The 19,559-nt window shown below is 24.1% G+C and overlaps 1 protein-coding gene across 2 annotated transcripts in view; it reads right to left on the reverse strand.

The window, feature by feature from the left end:
* The window catches only part of LOC117175463 (TBC1 domain family member 9), an 80,708-nt gene that overhangs the window by 15,267 nt on the left and 45,882 nt on the right, over positions 1 to 19,559 (reverse strand). For both annotated transcript variants that reach the window (XM_033365179.1, XM_033365172.1), the window contains exons 13-16: positions 15,767 to 15,922; positions 9,948 to 10,322; positions 9,714 to 9,876; positions 566 to 904 (exon numbers count right to left, since the gene is read on the reverse strand). In XM_033365179.1, the coding sequence (XP_033221070.1) occupies positions 566 to 904; positions 9,714 to 9,876; positions 9,948 to 10,322; positions 15,767 to 15,922 (1,033 nt within the window). The remainder of the gene's footprint in view (positions 1 to 565; positions 905 to 9,713; positions 9,877 to 9,947; positions 10,323 to 15,766; positions 15,923 to 19,559) is intronic.

Raw genomic sequence — 19,559 nt, forward strand, 5'->3', positions numbered from 1 at the left:
TTTTCAACGAAAAAGATGAATTTTCAAATAAAAAATTTTATTAAAATTTTTTTAAATTCTTTTCGGTTAAAAATTCATGTATTTTGTTGAAAGTTTATATTTTTTATTTATTTTAAAATGCATCTTTCTTATTGTTTGTTTGTAATTCTTTTTTTTTCAAATTAAACTTTTCCATCCTGAGTTCCAAATTTATCTTTAATCAGCTGAAAACTAAAATTTGTAAAATTCAAAAGTACACCAGAAAAACTGACCAGTAATTAAAATATTAAATTTTTTTCTTTTTAAACTGAATGACTTACACTTTCTCTTTCTATTATAAATAAACTTTAAATTTTTAATTTACCTCTCCTATTTCAAATTATGACTTTACGAATATTGCAATTTCAGTTTACAATAAAATAAAATAGTAATAAATAAAAGAAAATAAACCTAAATAATAATACAATAATTTGACATTAAATTTATGACTCTAAATAATTGTAAAATAAAAAAAATACATTTAAAAAGTCTACTATAAATCTTGGGGGGAAAAAAAAGAAAAAAATGTTTGGCACAATTCTCTTACCAATTTTGGCGAGACATTGCGAGTCCGCTTCCTCAGGTTGGACCGGAAACATGTCGTACAAGGTTTTCCACAGAGCTATGAAGTTTCGTTGGGACATTTTGGGGACAACCTTGAGATCCAAAGGACTGTCTTTGGAGGCGATCATTGATCGAAAACTGTCCATACTCTGATTTTCCCAGGACTCGTCGCCCGGTTGGCTGTGGCAGCTCGTCGACCGAGAAAAACTTCCTGCGACAACTGGCGCTTCCTTTTCCGAATAAACTGGCATTTCGAACGAGGCTACACTTTTTTCCATACTGTCGAAAAAATCGGTTGCCTCTGCAGCCACTTCCGGGCCATCTGCCCGAGCAAAAACAACGATTTCACACACCTTTCTCCACTCTCGAGCGTTTTTCTTTTCTTTTCTTTTCTTTCTTTTTTTTTTTTTGAAGTCAAATAATTAAATAAACTTTTGTTCTGGATGTCCAAAATGAGCCATTTTAGCTTTTTATTGGTCAACAATTTTTAAAGAAAGCAGAATCAGAAATAAACAAATTCTTAATTTTTTCCGAACATAAGTCGTCTTTGAAATTTTTGTGGAATCTTTGTAAAGTTTTTATGAAAGCTTTGAAATATTTTTGTAAAATCGTTTGAAATCTTTAAAATCGTTGCAACTTTGCAAATATTTGTCAAATTTTTCGAAATCTTTTAAAATTGTCATGATGTTTTTAAAATATATGTGCTCTTTGAAATCTTGGTGAAATTTTTCGAAATTTTTTGAATATTTTATGAAATCTTTGAGATATTAGTGAAAGTTTTTCTTTAATCTTTGTTTGCCCAATTTTTTACGTTCGTTTAAAATCACTGAAATGTTTTTAAATCTTTGAAATCCTTGAAATCTTTGGTATTTGCTAAAATCTTTTTAAAAAATTTTAATCTTTTGAAATCTTTATGATATTTTTTATGAAATCTTTAAAATACTTGTAAAAGTTTTTTCAAATCTTTGTTTGTGAAATGTTTTTTGCTGTTTTGAAATCCCTGAAATGTTTTTAGATCTTTGAAATCTTTGAAATTTGTTGAAATCTTTAGAAAAAATGTTTTAATCTTTTGAAATCTTTAAAATATTTGTGAAAATTTTTTAAAATATTTGTTTATGAAATGCTTTTTGTTGTTTTGAAATCACAGAAACGTTTTTAAATCTTTGAAATCTTTGAAATCCTTGAAATCTTTGGAATTTGCTGAAATCTTTAAAAAAATGTTTATCTTTTGGAATCTTTATGATAATTTTTATGAAATCTTTAAAATACTTGTGAAAGTTTTCTTAAATATTTGTTTGTGAAATGTTTTACGTCCGTTTAAAATCACTGAAATGTTTTTAAATCTTTGAAATCTTTGAAATTTGCTAAAATCTTTAAAAAAAATTTTAATCTTTCGAAATCTTTATGATATTTTTTATGAAATCTTTAAAATACTTGTGAAAGTTTTTTCTAATCTTTGCTTGTGAAATGTTTCTTGCTGTTTTGAAATCACTGAAATGTTTTTAGATCTTTAAAATCCTTGAAATATTTAAACAAATTTTTTAATCTTTTGAAATCTTTGTGAAATTTTTTATGAAATCTTTGAAATATTTTTGTGAAAGCTTTCTTTAATCTTTGTTTGTGAAATCGTTTGTGTTCGTTTGAAATCACTGAAATCTTTAAAAACCTTCAAATTTGTAAAATCGTTTCAACTTTTGAAATCTTTGTGAAATTTTTCGAAATCTTTTAAAATTTTCATAAAATCTTTGAGATATTAGTGAAAGTTTTCTTTAATCTTTGTTTGAGCAATGTTTTGTGTTCATATAAAATCACTGAAATGTTTTTAAATCTTTGAAATCTAAAAAAAAGTTTTTAATCTTTTGAAATTTTTAAAGTATTTGTGAAAGTTTTTTAAAATCTTTGTTTGTCAAATGTTTTTTTGTTGTTTTGAAATCACTGAAATGTTTTTAAATCTTTGAAATCCTTGAAATCTTTGAAATTTGTTGAATTCTTTAAACAATTTTTTTAATCTTTTAAAAGCTTTGTGAAATTTTTTATGAAATCTTTGAACAATTGAAATCCTTGAAATCTTTGTGACATTTTTTTGATATTTTTGTGAAATTTTGTGCAATCTTGAAAATTTTATGAAATCTTTCAAATACTTGTGAAAGCTTTCGTTAATCTGTGTGTGTTAAATCTTTTGTGTTCGTTTGACATCGTTGAAATCTTTAAAATCCTTCAAATTTTTATGAAATATTTTTAAATTTTCATGAAATTTTTAAGATATTTTTGAAAGTTTTCGTTAATCTTTGTTTGTTGTGAAATCCTCAAAATCTTTAAAATCCTTGAAATTCTTTGAATTTTTTATAAAATCTTTGAAATATTTGTGAAAGCTTTTGAAATTTCCATGAATTCTTTGAAATCTCTTAAAGTACTTAAAATCTTTCTGAAATCTTAAGATTTTTGGAATATTTTGCAATTTTGTAAGATATTTGAAATTCTTAATATCTTTGTGAAATTTTTTTAAATCTTTTGGAATCTTTAAGTTCCTTGATATCTTTGTAAAATCTTAAAATTTCTGCACAAATTTTGTTTGAAAATTATTTTATATCCCTGAAATTTTTAAAATCTTTGTGAAATTTTTTCGTAATCTTTTGAAATTTTTATGAAATCTTTGAAATATTGTTATGAAAGCTTTCTTTAATCTTTGTTTGAGCAATGTTTTGTGTTCGTTTAAAATCACTTAAATGTTTTTAAATCTTCGAAATCTTTTAAATTTGCTGAAACTTTAAAAAAAAATTTTTATCTTTTGAAATTTTTAAAATATTTGTGAAAATTTTTTTAAATCTTTGTTTGTGAAATGTTTTTTGTTGTTTTGAAATCACTAAAATGTTTTTAAATCTTTGAAATCTTTGACATTTGTTGGATTCTTTAAACAAATTTTTTAATCTTTTAAAATCTTTGTAAAATTTTTTATGAAACCTTTGAACATTTGAAATCCTTGAAATTTTTGTGACATTTTTTTGAAATTTTTGTAAAATTTTGTGAAATCTTGAAAATTTTAAGAAATCTTTCAAATATTTGTGAAAGCTTTCGTTAATCTGTGTGTGTGAAATCTTTTGTGTTCATTTGACATCGTTGAAATCTTTAAAATCCTTCAAATTTTTACGAAATATTTTGAAATTTTCATGAAATTTTTAAGCTATTTTTGAAAGTTTTCGTTAATCTTTGTTTTTTTTAAATTTTTTGTGTGCGTCTGATATCTCAGAAATGTTGTGAAATCCTGAAAATCTTTAAAATCCTTGAAATTCTTTGAATTTTTTATAAAATCTTTGAAATATTTGTGAAAGCTTTTGAAATTTCCATGAATTCTTTGAAATCTCTTAAAGTACTTAAAATCTTTCTGAAATCTCAAGATTTTTGGAATATTTTGCAATTTTGTAAGACATTTGAAATCCTTAATATCTTTGTGAAATTTTTTGAAATCTTTCGGAATCTTTAAGTTCCTTGATATCTTTGTAAAATCTTAAAATTTCTGCACAAATTTTGTTTGAAAATTTGAAAAATATTTTATATCCCTGAAATTTTTAAAATCTTTGTGAAATTTTTTCGTAATCTTTTGAAATTTGTATGAAATCTTTGAAATATTTGTAAAAGCTTTCTTTAATCTTTGTTTGGACAATGTTTTGTGTTCGTTTAAAATCATTCAAATATTTTAAATCCTTGAAATCTTTGAAACCATTGTAAAATCTTTTGTAATTTTCATTAATTCTTTGGAATCTCTTGAAGTACTTGAAATCTTTCTGAAATCTTGAAATTTCTGCGCAATCTTTTGGAATATTTTTCAATTTTGTAAGACATTCGAAATCCTTGAATTTTTTTTTGAATTCTTTTGAAATTTTTATGAAATCTTCTGAAAGTTTCATGAAATCTTTAAAATTTTTGTGAACGCTTTCTTTAATTTTTGTTTTTTTTTACTCTTTTTGTATTGGTTTGAATTCGTTGAATTCTAATGAAGTACCTAAAATCTTAAAATTCCTGCAACATATTTTGAAATCTTTTTCGATTTTTATGAAATAATTAAAATGTTTTGGAATTTTTCGCAATTTTTATGAAAGCTTTGAAATATTTTTGTGAAGTTTTCATTAATCTTTGTTTGTGAACTTGTTTGTATTCATTTAAAATCATTGAAATATTTGAAATCCTTGAAATTTTAAAAAGCTTTGCGACTTTTGAAATCTTTGTCAAATTTTTTGAAATATTTTGAAATCTTTGTGAAGTTTTTCGAAATGTTTTGAAATTGTCATGAAATTTTGAAAATGTTTGTAAAAACTTTCTTTAATCTATGTTTTTGACACTTTTTGTGTTCGTTTGAAATCACTGAAATTTTTTGAAAATTTTATGAAATCTTTAAATTTGAAGTTTTTTGAAATATTTGTCAAATTTTTTCAAATATTTTGAAATCTTAGTCAGATTTTTTGAAATCTTTTGAAAATTTTATGAAATCTTCTGAATATTTGTGAAAGTTTTCGTTAATCTTTGTTTGTGAAAACTTTTGTGTTCGTTTGAAATCTTTGAAATCTTTGGAATTCTTATGAATTCTTTGAAATCTCTTAAATTACTTAAAAACTTTGTAAAATCTTGAAATTTCTGCGAAAACTTTTGGAATATTTTTTAATTTTGTAAGACATTTGAAATCCTTGAAATCTCTTTGAAATCTTTGAGAATTCTTTTAAAATTTGTATGAAATCTTTGAAATCCTTTAAAATTTTCGTGGATTTTTTTTTCAATTTTGTAAGGTATTTTATATCCTTGACATTTTTTAGTCTTTGTGCAATTATTTGAAATCTTTTTAATTTTTCGTGAAATCTTTAAGATATTTGCGAAACCTTTCGTCAAAATTTTTTTGTGAAATCTTTTGTGTTATTTTTAAATTTTCAGGAAATCTGTTCATATTGTTATGAAATCTTTTTAAATTTTCATGAATTCTTTAAAATATTTGTGAACGCTTTCTTTAATTTTTGTTTTTGAAATTTTCTGTGTTCGTTTGAAATCCCTGAAATAATTTGAAATCTTTGAAATCTTTAAAATCTTTGAAATATTTAAATTCTTTGAAATATTTGTAAAATCTTTTAAATCACTTAAAGGTCCATGAAATTTCTAAAACCATTGCAATTTTGTGCAATTTTTAAAATTATTTTGAATTTTTTATGAAATATTTGTGAAATCTTTTGAAATTTTTATGATTCTTTGAAATCTCTTAAAGTACTTCAAATCTTTCTGAAATCTTGAAATTATTGCGAAACCTTTTGGAATATTTTTCAATTTTGTAAAACTATTGAAATCCTTAAAATCTTTGTGAAATTTTTTGAAATCTTTTGAAACCTTTGTGAATTTTTTGGAAATGTTTTTAAATTTTCATGAAATCTTTAAAATATTTGTGAAATCTGTCGTTAATTTTTGTTTTTGAAATTTTTTGTGTTCGTTTTAAAAACATTGAAATATTTAAATTCCTTGAAATCTTTAGAATCTTTTGGAATATTATTCAGTTTTGTAAAACATTTGAAATCCTTGAAATCTTTGTAAAATTTTTTGAAATCTTTTATAATCTTTATGCAATTTTTTTTAATCTTTTGAAATTTTTATGAAATTATCTAAAAATTTGGGAAAACTTTCGTTAATCTTTGTTCTTGAAATCTTTTGGGCTCGTTTTAAATCGTTAAAATCTTTAAAATCCTTCAAATATTTGAAATTTTTGAAATCCTTGAAATGTTTAAGACTCTTCAAATTTTTGACATCTTTGTAAATTTTTTTATAAAGTCTTTTGCATTTTTTATGAAAATTTTGAAATGTTTGTGAAAGCTTTCTTCAACCTTTTTTTGTTAAATTTATTGTGTTCGTTTGAAATCATTGAAATATTTAAAGTGCTTGTGAAATCTTTGTCAAATTTTGTTAAATCTTTGGAAAATGTTATGAAATCTTTGAAATATTTGTGAAACATTAGGTATTCATTTGAAATAATTAAAATATATTTAATCAATCTAACAAAAAAGATGAATTTTCAATAAGACATACATTTTCAATTAAATAGTTAAATTTTTGGTAAAAGAATTTCATTTTCAAACAAATAATTCAAATTTCAACAAAACAGTTGAATTTTAAACCTACAAAGATGAATTTTCACGAAGAAATAATTGCTCAAAAAGAGAAATTTTCAAAGGAATATCTGGCCTTTCCGTTTTTTTCACGTTTTTTTCATTGAAATATAAACTATTAATTTTTCGTTGAAAATTAATTGTTTTTTTTTTCCAGGTTAAAAATTATATTTCTCTATTTTGTTGAAAATTCAACTGATTGATTGTAAATTACCCTTTTGTTGACAATAATTTATATTTTCAGGTGAAAAATTCAACTATTTGTTACAGAATTAAACTATTTTGTATAATATTTGTTCTGTTATTAAACATTGATTCTCCTTATTAAAAAAAGATTATTAATTGAAAAATGTATGTCCTTTGTTAAAAATTTGTCATGTTTGGTAAAAATTCCATTTTTTTAAATTAAAAATACCACTGGCTATTTACAAATCAATCTTTTTCTGTTAGAAATCAACTTTTTTGTTGAATATGCACATTTCCGGGATAAAAATTTAAAAGTTTTGTAGAAAATTGGTCTTTTATTGAAAATTCAACTTTTTGGTAGAAATATAATTTTTATGGTTTAAAATGAAACTGTTTGGATAAAAATTAATCTGCTTCGGTAAAAAATTGGATTTTTTGTTGAAATTTGACATTTTCGGTTTAAAATCCAACTGTTTTGTATAAAATTTAAATATTTCGTTAAAAATTCATCACTTTTGGTGGAAATTTCGTTTTTTTTTGTTTGTTTAAAAGTGCAATTCTTTGCTTAAAAACTAAACTGTTTCAGTTGAAAATTCACTTTTTTTGGTTGAAAAATCTAAAATTGTTGGTAAAAAGTTAGCATTTTTAGATAAAAAAATCAATCAATTTTGTAACAAATTTAACTATAGTTTGACAAAAAATTATAAGGAAACTGAAAGAGGTGGGGAAAATAGTGTAGTAATGGTAAAAGTAGTGGGGTAATGGGAAAAGAGTGTGGTAATGAGGATTGAGTATGATAGTGGGAAAAGAATGTGGTAATGAGGATTGAGTGTGATAGTGGGAAAAGAGTGTGGTAATTAGGATTGAGTGTGATAGTGGGAAAAGAGCGTGGTAATGAGGATTGAGCGTGATAGTGGGGAAAGAGTGTGGTAATAAGGATTGAGCGTGATAGCGGGAAAAGAGTGTGGTAATGAGGGTTGAGCGTGATAGTGGGAAAAAAGTGTGGTAATGAGGATTGAGTGTGATAGTGGGAAAAGAGTGTGGTAATGGGATAAAGAGTGTGGTAATGGGAAAGGAGTGTGGTAATGGGATAAAGAGTGCGGCAATAATAAAAATAATGAGGTGATGGGAAAGGAGTGTGGTATTGGGATAAAGAGTGCGGTAATGGTATAATTAATAAGGTGATGGGAAAGGAGTGCGGTTATGGGAAAAAGAGTGTGGTACTGGGAAAAGAGTGTGGTAACGGGGAAAAGAGTGGGGTAATGTTGAAAGAGTGTGGTGGTGGGATAAAGGGTGTAGGAATGGGGAATGTAGTGATAATGGGAAAAAAGTGTGGTAATGGGAAAAGAGTGTGGTAATGAGGATAGAGTGTGATAGTGGGAAAAGAGTGTGGTAATGGGAGAAAACCTGTGGCAATGTCAAAAGAATGTGGTAATGGGGGAAAAAGTGTGATAATGTTAAAAGAATGAAATAACGGGAAAAGGGGTCTGATAATGAGAAAAAGAGTGTGATAATGGGATAAAGTGTGTGGCAATGGGAAAACGAGTGGGGTTATGTTAAAAGATTGTGGTAATGGGAAAAAGAGTATGGTTATGGGGAAAAGAGTGTGATATTGGGAGAAAGAGTGTGGTAGTGGAAAAACGAGTGAGGTGATGGAACAAGAGCGTGGTAATGGGATAAATAGTGTGGTAATAGAAAAAGGAGTTTGGTAATGGGAAAAGAATGTGGTAATGGTAAAAAGAGCGTGGTAATGGTAAAAAGAGTGTGGTGTGAGGGAAAGAGAGTGGTAATGGGAAAAGAGTGCGGTAATGTTAAAAGAGTGTGGTAATGAGATAAAGAGTGTGGTACTGGTAAAAAGAGTGGGGTAATGGGAAAAGAGTGACGTAATGGGGATTGAGCGTGGTAATGGGGAAAAAGTGTGGTAATGGTAAAAAGAGTGGTAATGGTAAAAAGAGTGAGGTAACGGGAAAAGAGTGTAGTAAAGGGAAAAAGAGTGTGGTAACATCAAAAGAGTGTGGTAATGTTAAAAGAATGTAGCAATGGGGAAAAATTGTGTGGTACTAGGAAAAGGAGTTTCGTAATGGGAAAAGAGTGTGGTAATGGGATAAAGAGTGCGGTAATGGTAAAAATAATGAGGTGATGGGAAAGGAATGTGGTTATAGGAAAAAGACTGTGGTAATGGGATAAAGAGTGTGGTAATGGGAGAAAGAGTGGGGTAATATTGAAAAAGTGTGGTAATGGGAAAAAGAGTGTAGGAATGGAAAAAAGAGTGATAATGGGAAAAAGAGTGTGGTAATATTATAAGAGCATGGTAATAAAAAAAAGAGTGTGGTAATGTTAAAAGAATGTGGTAACGGGAAAAAAGAGGGTGGTAATAGGAAAAATTAATTTGGTAATGTGAAAAGGAGTTTGGTAATGGGAAAAGAGTGTGGAAATGGGGTAAAGAGCGTGTTAATGGTAAAAGGAGTGGGATAATGGGATAAAGAGTGTGGAAATGTGGAAAAGCGTGATAATGGCAAAAAAGGGTGGGAATGGGAAAAAGAGCGAGTTAGCGGGAAAAGAGTGTGGTAATATTAAAAGAGTGTAGTAATAGGAAAAGTAGTTTGGTAACGGGAAAAAGAGCGTGGTAATGGGAAAAGAGTGTGTTAAAGGGAAAAAGAGTGTGGTAATGTTAAAAGAGTGTGCTAGTGGTAAAAAGAGTGTGGTACTGATACCAGTTTTGAGAGGCAGGTGGTAAATCAAGAGAAGATAAAAAAATAACAATATTAATGAAGAAAATTAAAAATGGCTGAAATAAAGTATTCACATTACCTGTTGGAGATGGCGGATCAAAGTCATATGCTAGCAGTAAAGGTGGCAAATGCAGAGTATAGAGAAGCTTCAGTCTCTGCGTCTGATCGGCCGTTCCTGTCAATCCTATCGCTTGCACTACTTCTCGAAAGTTCAACTGGCCATCACGATTTCGATCCATGAGCTGTAAATTTTCAAATAATTCACCAGTTAAAGCTGAAACTAAAATTGAGGGCGAAAATTCTCTCGACTTACGCGGAATAATCTTGCGGAAAGGGATTCCGCCTGTACACATTTTCCCCAGGGCGATAGGCCACCAAATAAAATCCTGAAGAGTTCGTAATCCACCCGGTAAGCTTCGTAAGGCGGCTGGGTCGGATCGTAACGATCGGGTTCTGTTCTGCGTTGGCTCATCAGCTCCTCGCGAACCAGGGACAACAGTTCCTGCAACTCTTCTGACGTCATGTACTTGTCATTGATGACACTTCTGATGACGTTCTTTTCAATCCCTTCTTCCAAGCCTTGAACGACCCTCAGTCTGTGCTTCAATCTGAGTCTTTCGATCCCGCCAATCGTCAGCGATCCGTAACGCGAGTAAGCTTCGTAAATTAATGTCTGAACAGAGATGCTCTAAACGTGAAGGAAACATTTATATTGAAAACCTAGATATTTATAGAATTTTTCAGGGTGGCTGTTTTAATCGAAGAAAAAAATTCTCGGTGATTTAACGGTACGCAAATATTTTTCACGGTCAATAAAATTTAAAAATTTGAACTCTAAAGCTAAACACTTTTCCATTTGAAGTAATAAAAATAAACTACAATTTAAAGCACTCCAGGTTGAACTCTTGAATTTTAAATAATTTAGAAATTTGATATTCAAATGATCAATAATTTACACGTATAAAATGGAAGTTGGATACTCAAAATTTTGAATTGAATAATTTTAAATGAAATGTGCACAAGAAGCAAAATTTATAATTTTATAAATTATAATATTTAAAAAAATGTTAAGCTAGAAACATTAAAGATTGAAAAATTAAATTTTTTAAACTGAACACTTTTTAAATTAAAAGTTAAATCATTTTTATTTTAAATAATTCAAAAATCCTTCAAAAGCTTCAAAATTTTACTTCAAAATCTTGAGAAATCTAGAAGTTGTTTTAGATTTTTTTAAATTTAAAATAATTTAAACATTTTTTTAAGAAATTCTAAATATCTTTTAAAACTAATCGAATTTTTCTACTATTTAAAAAAAAATTCTACAAACAATAAGTGTTCATTTGTTATTTCTTCCTAAATTCTAAATCAAACAATTCAGTTTCAAATTGTTTACTTTTAATTATGAAACTATTTTTATGTTCAAAATAGTTTATACTTAAAGTACAGATCCATTTAAAAAATTATTTATTTATTTATATTTACAGTTGATAAAATAAAAATGTCTTTTATGCAAAATGTTCAATTGAAAACGCTTTTAATTTTTAATTGTTCAAGTCTTCAAGATTTCATTTTTAAATTTTTTACTTGACTTTAAAATTAAAAAAGGCAAATATTGAATTAAATCGTTGAATTTTCAAACAAACAAGAAAGAAATTTCCACAACAATAGTTACATTTTTAGTTAAAAAAATTAATTTTCAACCTAAAATTTTTTCTTAGCTTAAAAATTTCTGGGCTTGAAAATACAATTGTTTGATAGAAAAATTCAACTATTTTCTCAAAAATAAATTTATTTTTTAGTTAAGGATTCATCATTTTAGGACAAAATTTAACAATGTGGTAGGAAACTCAACTGTATGGTGAAAAATTTAATTATTTTGTTAAAAATTGATTTTTTTAGCGGAAATAAAAATATATTTGTTCCAACTACAAAAAAAAATTATAGTTTTTGATTTCAAATTTTCTTGGCTACAACCATGTGGTAAAAAATTCTACTATTTGGTAGAAAATTTAACTATTTAGTTGAAAATTAATTTTTTTAACAGATAGAAAAATATATTTGTTCCGGTTACAAAAAAAAACTAATAATAATTTTTTTCAAATTTTCTGGGCTTGATAACATAATGATTTTATAGAAAAATTTAACCATTTTCTTAAAAATTCATTTTTTTTTAGTTAAGGATTCATCATTTCAGTAAAAAATTCAAATATTTGGTCGAAATTTAAACTATTTTCTTGAATATTATTTTTTTTTGAAGATTCATCATTTTAGTAAAAAAAAATCAAATATTTGGTTGAAAATTTATGTAATTTGCTAAAAGTTTCTTTTTTCTTGGTTGAAAAATATTTTTTTTATAAAACTTTTTTAATTAAACTTTCAAATTAAACAATGTGATAGAAAATGTTACTATTTTGATGAAAATTAATTTTTTCAACTGGCAGAAAAATTGTCGAAAATGACTTCTTCTTTTGGACTCGAAATATTTATACAGTTTCCCGAGTTTAATTTCCAACCAAGTGGTTTTATTTTTAACCGAAAAGATACATTGTTAAATAAAATCATGAATATTTCACTGGAATACTTCAATTTTTAATCAAAAAGATGAATTTTCAAACAAGAAGATTAATTTTCTACCAAGAAAGGCGATTTTTCAAGAAAATATATAAATTTTCGAAGAAATATTTGATTTCTGAACTAAAAAAGAATTTACAATTTAAAATAAAAAAAATTAATCTTTAACAAAAAAAAAACGAATTTTGAACAAAATGGTTCAATTTTGAATGAAAGCGAGAAATTATCAACTAAAATGATTGAATATTCAACTATATTAGTTGAATTTTGACCCAAAAAGAAAAATTTACAAATAAAATTATGGATATTTAATTGGAGTGCTTAAATTTTCGAATAGGATGATTAATTTTCTAGAAAAAAATACGATGTTTAAAAAAATACATAAATTTCCAACGAAATAGTTGAATTTTTAACTAAAAAAAAGGAAATTTTTCAACAAAATAGTTGGATTTTTAATGAAAAAAGATCAATTTTCACCCAAAAATGGAATAGTTACAATTTTAGTTTAAAAAAATTAGTTTTTAACCAAACTGATGAATTTTCAACTAAAATTGTGAATCTTTATTTGGAATAGTTGTATTTTTAACCAAAAAGATGAAATTTCAAACAAGAAGATTAATTTTGTACAAAAAGAATGATTTTTAAACAAAATACATCAATTTTTAAAAAAAATAGTTTAATTTTGAACTACAAAAATATTAATTTTCCCCCCAATAATTGAATTTTAAACTAAACAAAAAATATAACCAACTACTCGAATTTTCAGTCAAGAAAATTCATTTTTTTCAATGACGATTTTTCAACAAAATCCATGAATTTTCAAGGAAATAGTTAAATTCTGAACTAAAAAAGAATTTAAATTTTCAATTAAAAAAATTAATCTTTAACAACAACAAAAAACGAATTTTGTACCACAACAAAAAACGAATTTTAAACAAAATTGTTTAATTTTTAATTAAAGCGAGAAATGATCAACTAAAATGATTGAGTATTCAACTAGATTAGTTGAATTTTTAAACAAAAAGACAAATTTACAAACAAAATTATAAACATTTAATCTGAAAACTTGAATTTTCTTGGAAAAAGATCAATTTTTAAACATAATGATTAATTTTCTAGCAAAAAAGACGATTTTTCAACAAAATAAATAGATTTTTAACAAAATAGTTGGATTTTCAATTAACATAGATCAAATTTTAACAAAAAATGAATTTTTCATTAAAATAATGAATTTTTAACTGAAATAGCTTTATTTTAAACCGAAAAAATGAATTTTGAACTGAAAAAATGAAATTTCAAAATGTAACCAACTACTTGAATTTTCAATGAAGAAAATTATTTTTTTTTAGTCAATATTTCAACAAAATCCATAAATTTTCAAGGAAATAGTTGAATTCTGAACCAAAAAAGAATTAGAATTTTCAATTAAAAAAATTAATCTTTAACAACAACAAAAAACGAATTTTAAACAAAATTGTTTAATTTTTAATCAAAGCGAGAAATGATCAACTAAAGTGATTGAGTATTCAACTAGATTAGTTGAATTTTTAAACAAAAAGACAAATTTACAAACAAAATTATAAACATTTAATCTGAAAATTTGACTTTTCTTGGAAAAAGATCAATTTTTAAACATAATGATTAATTTTCTAGCAAAAAAGACGATTTTTCAACAAAATAAATAGATTTTTAACAAAATAGTTGGATTTTCAATTAACAAAGATCAATTTTTAACAAAAAATGAAACAGTTACATTTTCAGTTGAAAAAAAAATCATTTTCAACCAAACTTATGAATTTTTCATTAAAATAATGAATGTTCAACTGAAATAGCTTTATTATAAACCGAAAAAATGAATTTTAAACTGAAACGATGAAATTTCAAAATGTAACCAACTACTTGAATTTTCAGTGAAGAAAATTATTTTTTTTAAGTCGATATTTCAACAAAATCCATAAATTTTCAAGGAAATAGTTGAATTCTGAACCAAAAAAGAATTTAAATTTTCAATTTAAAAAAATTAATCTTCAACAAAAAAAGGCATTTTTAACAAACAAAAAAAAACGAATTTTCAACCACAACAAAAAACGAATTTTTAACATAATTGTTCAATTTTTAATCAACGCTAGAAATTGTCAACTAAAATGATTGAGTATTCAACTAGATTAGTTGAATTTTTGACCAAAAAGACAAATTTACAAATAAAATTAAAAATATTTAATTGGAATACTTGAATTTTCAAGGAAAAATATAAAATTTCAAACCGGATGATTAATTTTCTAGAAAAAAAGACGATTTTTTAAACAAAATACATAAATTTTTAACAAAATAATTGAATTTTGAACTCAAAAAAAGGAAATTTTCAACCAACACTTTCAGTTTGAATCCAAAAAAATCATTTCTAACCAAACTGATGAATTTTTAATAAAAATAATGAATCTTTAATTGAAATAATTTTATTTTAAACTGAAAAAATTAATTTTCAACTGATAAAATGAAATTTCGAGTAAATTATAGAATCTTCAAATTAAATATTTAAATTTTCAGTTCAAAAAATAATAATTTTCAACTCAAATAGTGGTCTTTTCAACCAAAAAGATGTCTTAAAATAATATGATGAATATTCAACTGAAATACTTGAATTTTTAACCAAAAAGATGATTTTTTAACAAAATACATAAATTTTCAACGAAATATTTGAATTTTGAACTAAAAAAAGGCAAATTTTCAACAAATAGAAAACTAACTTTTTTTTAAATATTGACATAATTATTTGAAATATTTCTGAAATCTTCTAAAATATTTTTAAAACTTCAAGTCCATTGTCAATTCTTTCAAACCTTTGAAAAGATTTTAAAAACTGTTGAAATCATTAAAAGTTTTTGGAAATATTTTGCAATATTTTTTATTGATTTAGTTATTCGAATTTAAATTTTTTCCAGACTCTTTGCAATATTTTAAAATCTTTGAAATAGTTGCAAAATTTGAAATCTTTGATATATTTCTAAAATATTTTAAAATTTTCTAAAATTCTTTGAAATCCACTGGGATCTTTGAAATCTTTTAAAGTTTTCTAAAACAATTTGAAATTTTTCTGTAATCTTCTCAAATGTTTTGAGATCTTTTGAAAACTTTATGAAATATTTTGAAATTTTTAAAATCTTCTCAAATATTTTGAAATCCATGAAACATTTCTAAAATCTTTCAAATCTTCAAAAAAAAATTTTAATTCATTGGAATCTTTCAACTCTTTCAAATGTATTAAAATAATTTTTAATCTTTCCTAAAATATTATACAAAAATTTGAAATACTTATGAAATATTTGAAATCTTTTAAATTAAAATATAATTTAATACTTTCTATTATTTTTAAAATGTTCTAAAATATTTTGAAACTTATTGGAATCTTTAAAATCTTTTTCAATTTCTTAAAATAATTTTAAATCTTTCTGAAATCTTCTCAACTGTTCTCAAATATTTGAAAAAATCCCTGATATTTCCAGGTTTTTCCAGATTTTTATAAACAGTTTTTAAAGTTTTAAATAAATAAAGGGTTTTTACCCTGTTTGGCGTCGCACTGTCGACAGGTCGGGGCAAAACTGGCCCTTCATCATTAAAAACACCCCCAAGATAATCCGTCAGAAGCTGCATAGCTTCTCCGTCGTCTCGACAGTGGAGCAGTTTCTCCTGATTCCATTCCAGAACCATCAGTGCTATCTAAAAAAAATGTTTGTTTTTTTTTTTTTAATTCGAATATTTACATGTTTTTTTATTTATTTTTTTTCTTCATTTTTTTAAAAAAGGGTGGATTAGGTTTCATCCAAAAGAAAATAATCATATCCCGAAAAATGAAATTAAAAAATTCTAACTCCAAGCTGAAATTTTTTCCATTTCAAGTAATAAAAACTGTCCAGAAAAAAATTTGGAGAAAGTTCAGGAAAGTTTCAGGTTTCATACTAAAAATTGTTTAAATGATTTAAAATCCTTAAAAAGCTTCCAAGCTTTATTTCACATTATTTTTTTTCAGAAATTCTAAACAGATTTTAAAATGATTCGAATTCTTCCTAAAATTATTTTTTACATCCTGGAAAAGTAAATTACAATCTTACAATCTTCCAGATTCATTGTTGACAATTTTAGATTAAAAAAGAAAATATTCTTCTAAAATTAATTGTTCAAAATTAGGGGCGGTTTTAATTAAAGAAAAAAATTCTCGATCATTTTCCGGTCAATGCAATAAAAAATTCTAATTCCAAAGCTCAAATTTTTTTCATTTCAAGTAATAAAAAATGTGCGGCAACAAATTTGAAGAAAGTTTCAAGCAGAAATATTAAAAATTCGAAGATTTAGAATTAATTTTAAAAATGCTATAAATTGAATAAACCAATGAATTTAAAAAAATTGAAACTATATAATTTGAAGCAATTTTAAGCTGAGAAATATTAAAAATTAAACATTTAAATTTTTGTTATTTAAAAAAAAGTTTAAAAATCCTTAAATTGCATCTTGTTTCACATTTTTAAAATGTTAAATTATTTTGCAAATCTTTTTAAATATTATATCAAAATTAATTTTTCGAAAGAAAAAATCATTTTAAATTTTCGTAGGAAATTTTTTTTTTATTTTTCGGAAGTCTTTCAAATTTCGGACAAAGTTTATAAATTTTTTGTTGGAATTCTCACAAGATCTATATTTGGTTTTAAATTAGGCCTTGGACTATTTGCATCGAAATTATTAAAAATTTTAAATATTTTCAAAAGTTCTGAATATCTCTAACTTTTTCAAGAATTGTTAATTTTTTGTTCAATTGTTGTTCATACGTCAAACTTCAACAATTGAATAACACCTTTTTATTGTTAAATCGAACGATTAAAATTGTAATTTAATGATTTAAAAATGGAATATATTAGAATGAAACAATATTTGAAATTTAACAAAAGCCTTAAATGATGAATATATTATTTTGAAGTGATTTACAAATTTTTTTAAGCAGAAACAGTTGAATTAAACCAAAAAACACAAATTTTCAACGAATTAGTTAAGTTTAACCAAGAAAAATTTGTCAGTCAAAAAGAACAAATTTTAAACAAAAATTAAATAATAATTTAATAAATTTAAATTACTTTCAGCATAAAAAATCAACTGTTTTCTTAGAAATTTTTTTTAATGTTAATATTTGTAATTAAAAATTCATCTTTTCTAATTGAAGTCGGAAATTTATATAATTTGTCCAAAATTAATATTTTGGTTGGAAAATTCAACTTTTTTGTGAAAAATTAGTGTAATTTATTGAAAACTCATCTATTTTGTGAAAAATTGTAAAAAAAATTTATCTGTGTGCCTTGAAAATTCAAGAATTTGGTTGAAAATTCAACTTTTTTTGGTAATTTTATGTAATTTGTTGAGAATTAATATTTTTTTTGGAAAGTTCACATATTTGGTTAAAGATTCATGTAATTTGTTGAAAATTAATATTTTTGTTGGAAAATTTATGTATTTTTTTGAAAATGTTATAAAAAATTCGTCTGTGTTAGTTAAAAATTCAACATTTTTGTGGACACTTTATGTAATCTGTTGAAAATTGATTTTTTTGTTTGGAGATTCACATATTTATTTAAAAAATAAACAATTTCGTGGAAAATGTTATTTTTTGTGAATTATTTTTTTTGCTTGAAAATAAACATGCTTTGTTAAAAAATAAACAATTTTTTGAAAATGAACATTTCTTTGTTGTAAATTTTGTAGAAAATTTGTCTGTGTGATTTGAAAATTTTTTTATTTTGTGGAAAAATTTATATAATTTGTTGAAAATTAATATTTTTGGTTTAAAAATTCACATATATGGTTAAAAAATGAAGAATTTGGTAAAAAATTAAACTTTTTTGTTGTAACTTGATGTAATTTATTGAAAATTAATCTTTTTCTTTGAAAATTAATATTTTTGTTGCAAAATTCACATATTTGGTTAAAAATATATGTATTTTGTTGAAATTTCAACTATTTTGTGGAAAAATTTATATAATTTGTTGAAAATAAATATTTTTGTTTGAAAATTCTCATATTTGGTAAAAAATTCCTGTTTTTATTTTAAAATGTTGTCGAAAATTCGTCTGTGTTAATTGAAAATTTAACTTTTTCTGCAAAATTTAGATAATTTGTTCAAAATTAATATTTTTCTTTGAAATTTTCTATTTTTCGTTGAAAAATAAACAATTTGATAGAAAATTCAACTTTTTTTCTGGAAAATTTATATAATTTGTTGAAACTTAACATTTTTGTTTCAAAATTCATATATTTGGTTGAAAATACATGTATTTTATTGAAAATTCAACTATTTTGTCTAAAATTGATGTAATTTGTTAAAAATTAATATTTTTATTGAAAAATGTACATATTTGGTAGAAAATTCGAATTTATTTGTGGAAAATTTAAGTAATTTGATGAAAATTAATCTTTTTGTTTGCAAATTCACACATTTGGTTGAAAATTCATGAATTTTATTGAAAATTCAACTTTTTTGTGTGGAGAATAATGTAATTTGTTGAGAATCAATATTTTTTGTTGAAAATTCATATATTTTGTTGAAAATTCAACTATTTTGTGAGAAATTGATATATTTTGTTAAAAATTATTTTTGTTTGTTTGAAAGTTTACATATTTGGTCAAAAATTCATGTTTTTGTTTTAAAATTTTGTCTGTGTGACTTGAAATTTTAACTGTTTTGTGAAAATTGTATATAATTTGTTGAAAATTAATATTTTTGTTTAAAAATTCAAATAATTGGTTGAAAATTCTTGCATTTTGTTGAAAAATTAACTGTTTTGTGCAAAATGTACGTAATTTGTTGAAAATTAATCTTTTCTTTGAAAATTCTTGTATTTTGTTGAAACATTTGTAGAAAATTCGTCTGTTGCAAATTTATTTTTTTGTTTGAAAATTCACATGCTTGGTAAAAAAATCAACAATTTGGTAGAAAATTTTAATTTTTTTGCAAAAAATTTAAGTAATTTGTTGAAACTTAATCTTTTTGTTTTGCAAATTCATACATTTGGTTGAAAAATCATAAAATTGGTTGAAATTTTTTTTTGTGGAAAATTTATTTCATTTTTTGCATATTAATCTTTTTTTTTTGAAAAATCACATTTTTTGTTGAAAATTAAAATATTTGTTTTAAAAATTCAACTATAATGTAGAAAATTGATGTAATTTGTATAAAATTAGTATTCTTATTGAAAAATCCAATTATTTCATTGAAAATTCATGTATTTTCAAACAAAATTTGTAGAGAATTCTTCTGTGTTGTTGGAAAATTAAAAAATTTGGTGGAAAATTCCACTTTTTTCTGAAAAATTTA

The sequence above is a fragment of the Belonocnema kinseyi genome, chromosome 1, assembly GCF_010883055.1.
Source record: "Belonocnema kinseyi isolate 2016_QV_RU_SX_M_011 chromosome 1, B_treatae_v1, whole genome shotgun sequence".
Lineage (NCBI taxonomy): Eukaryota > Metazoa > Arthropoda > Insecta > Hymenoptera > Cynipidae > Belonocnema > Belonocnema kinseyi.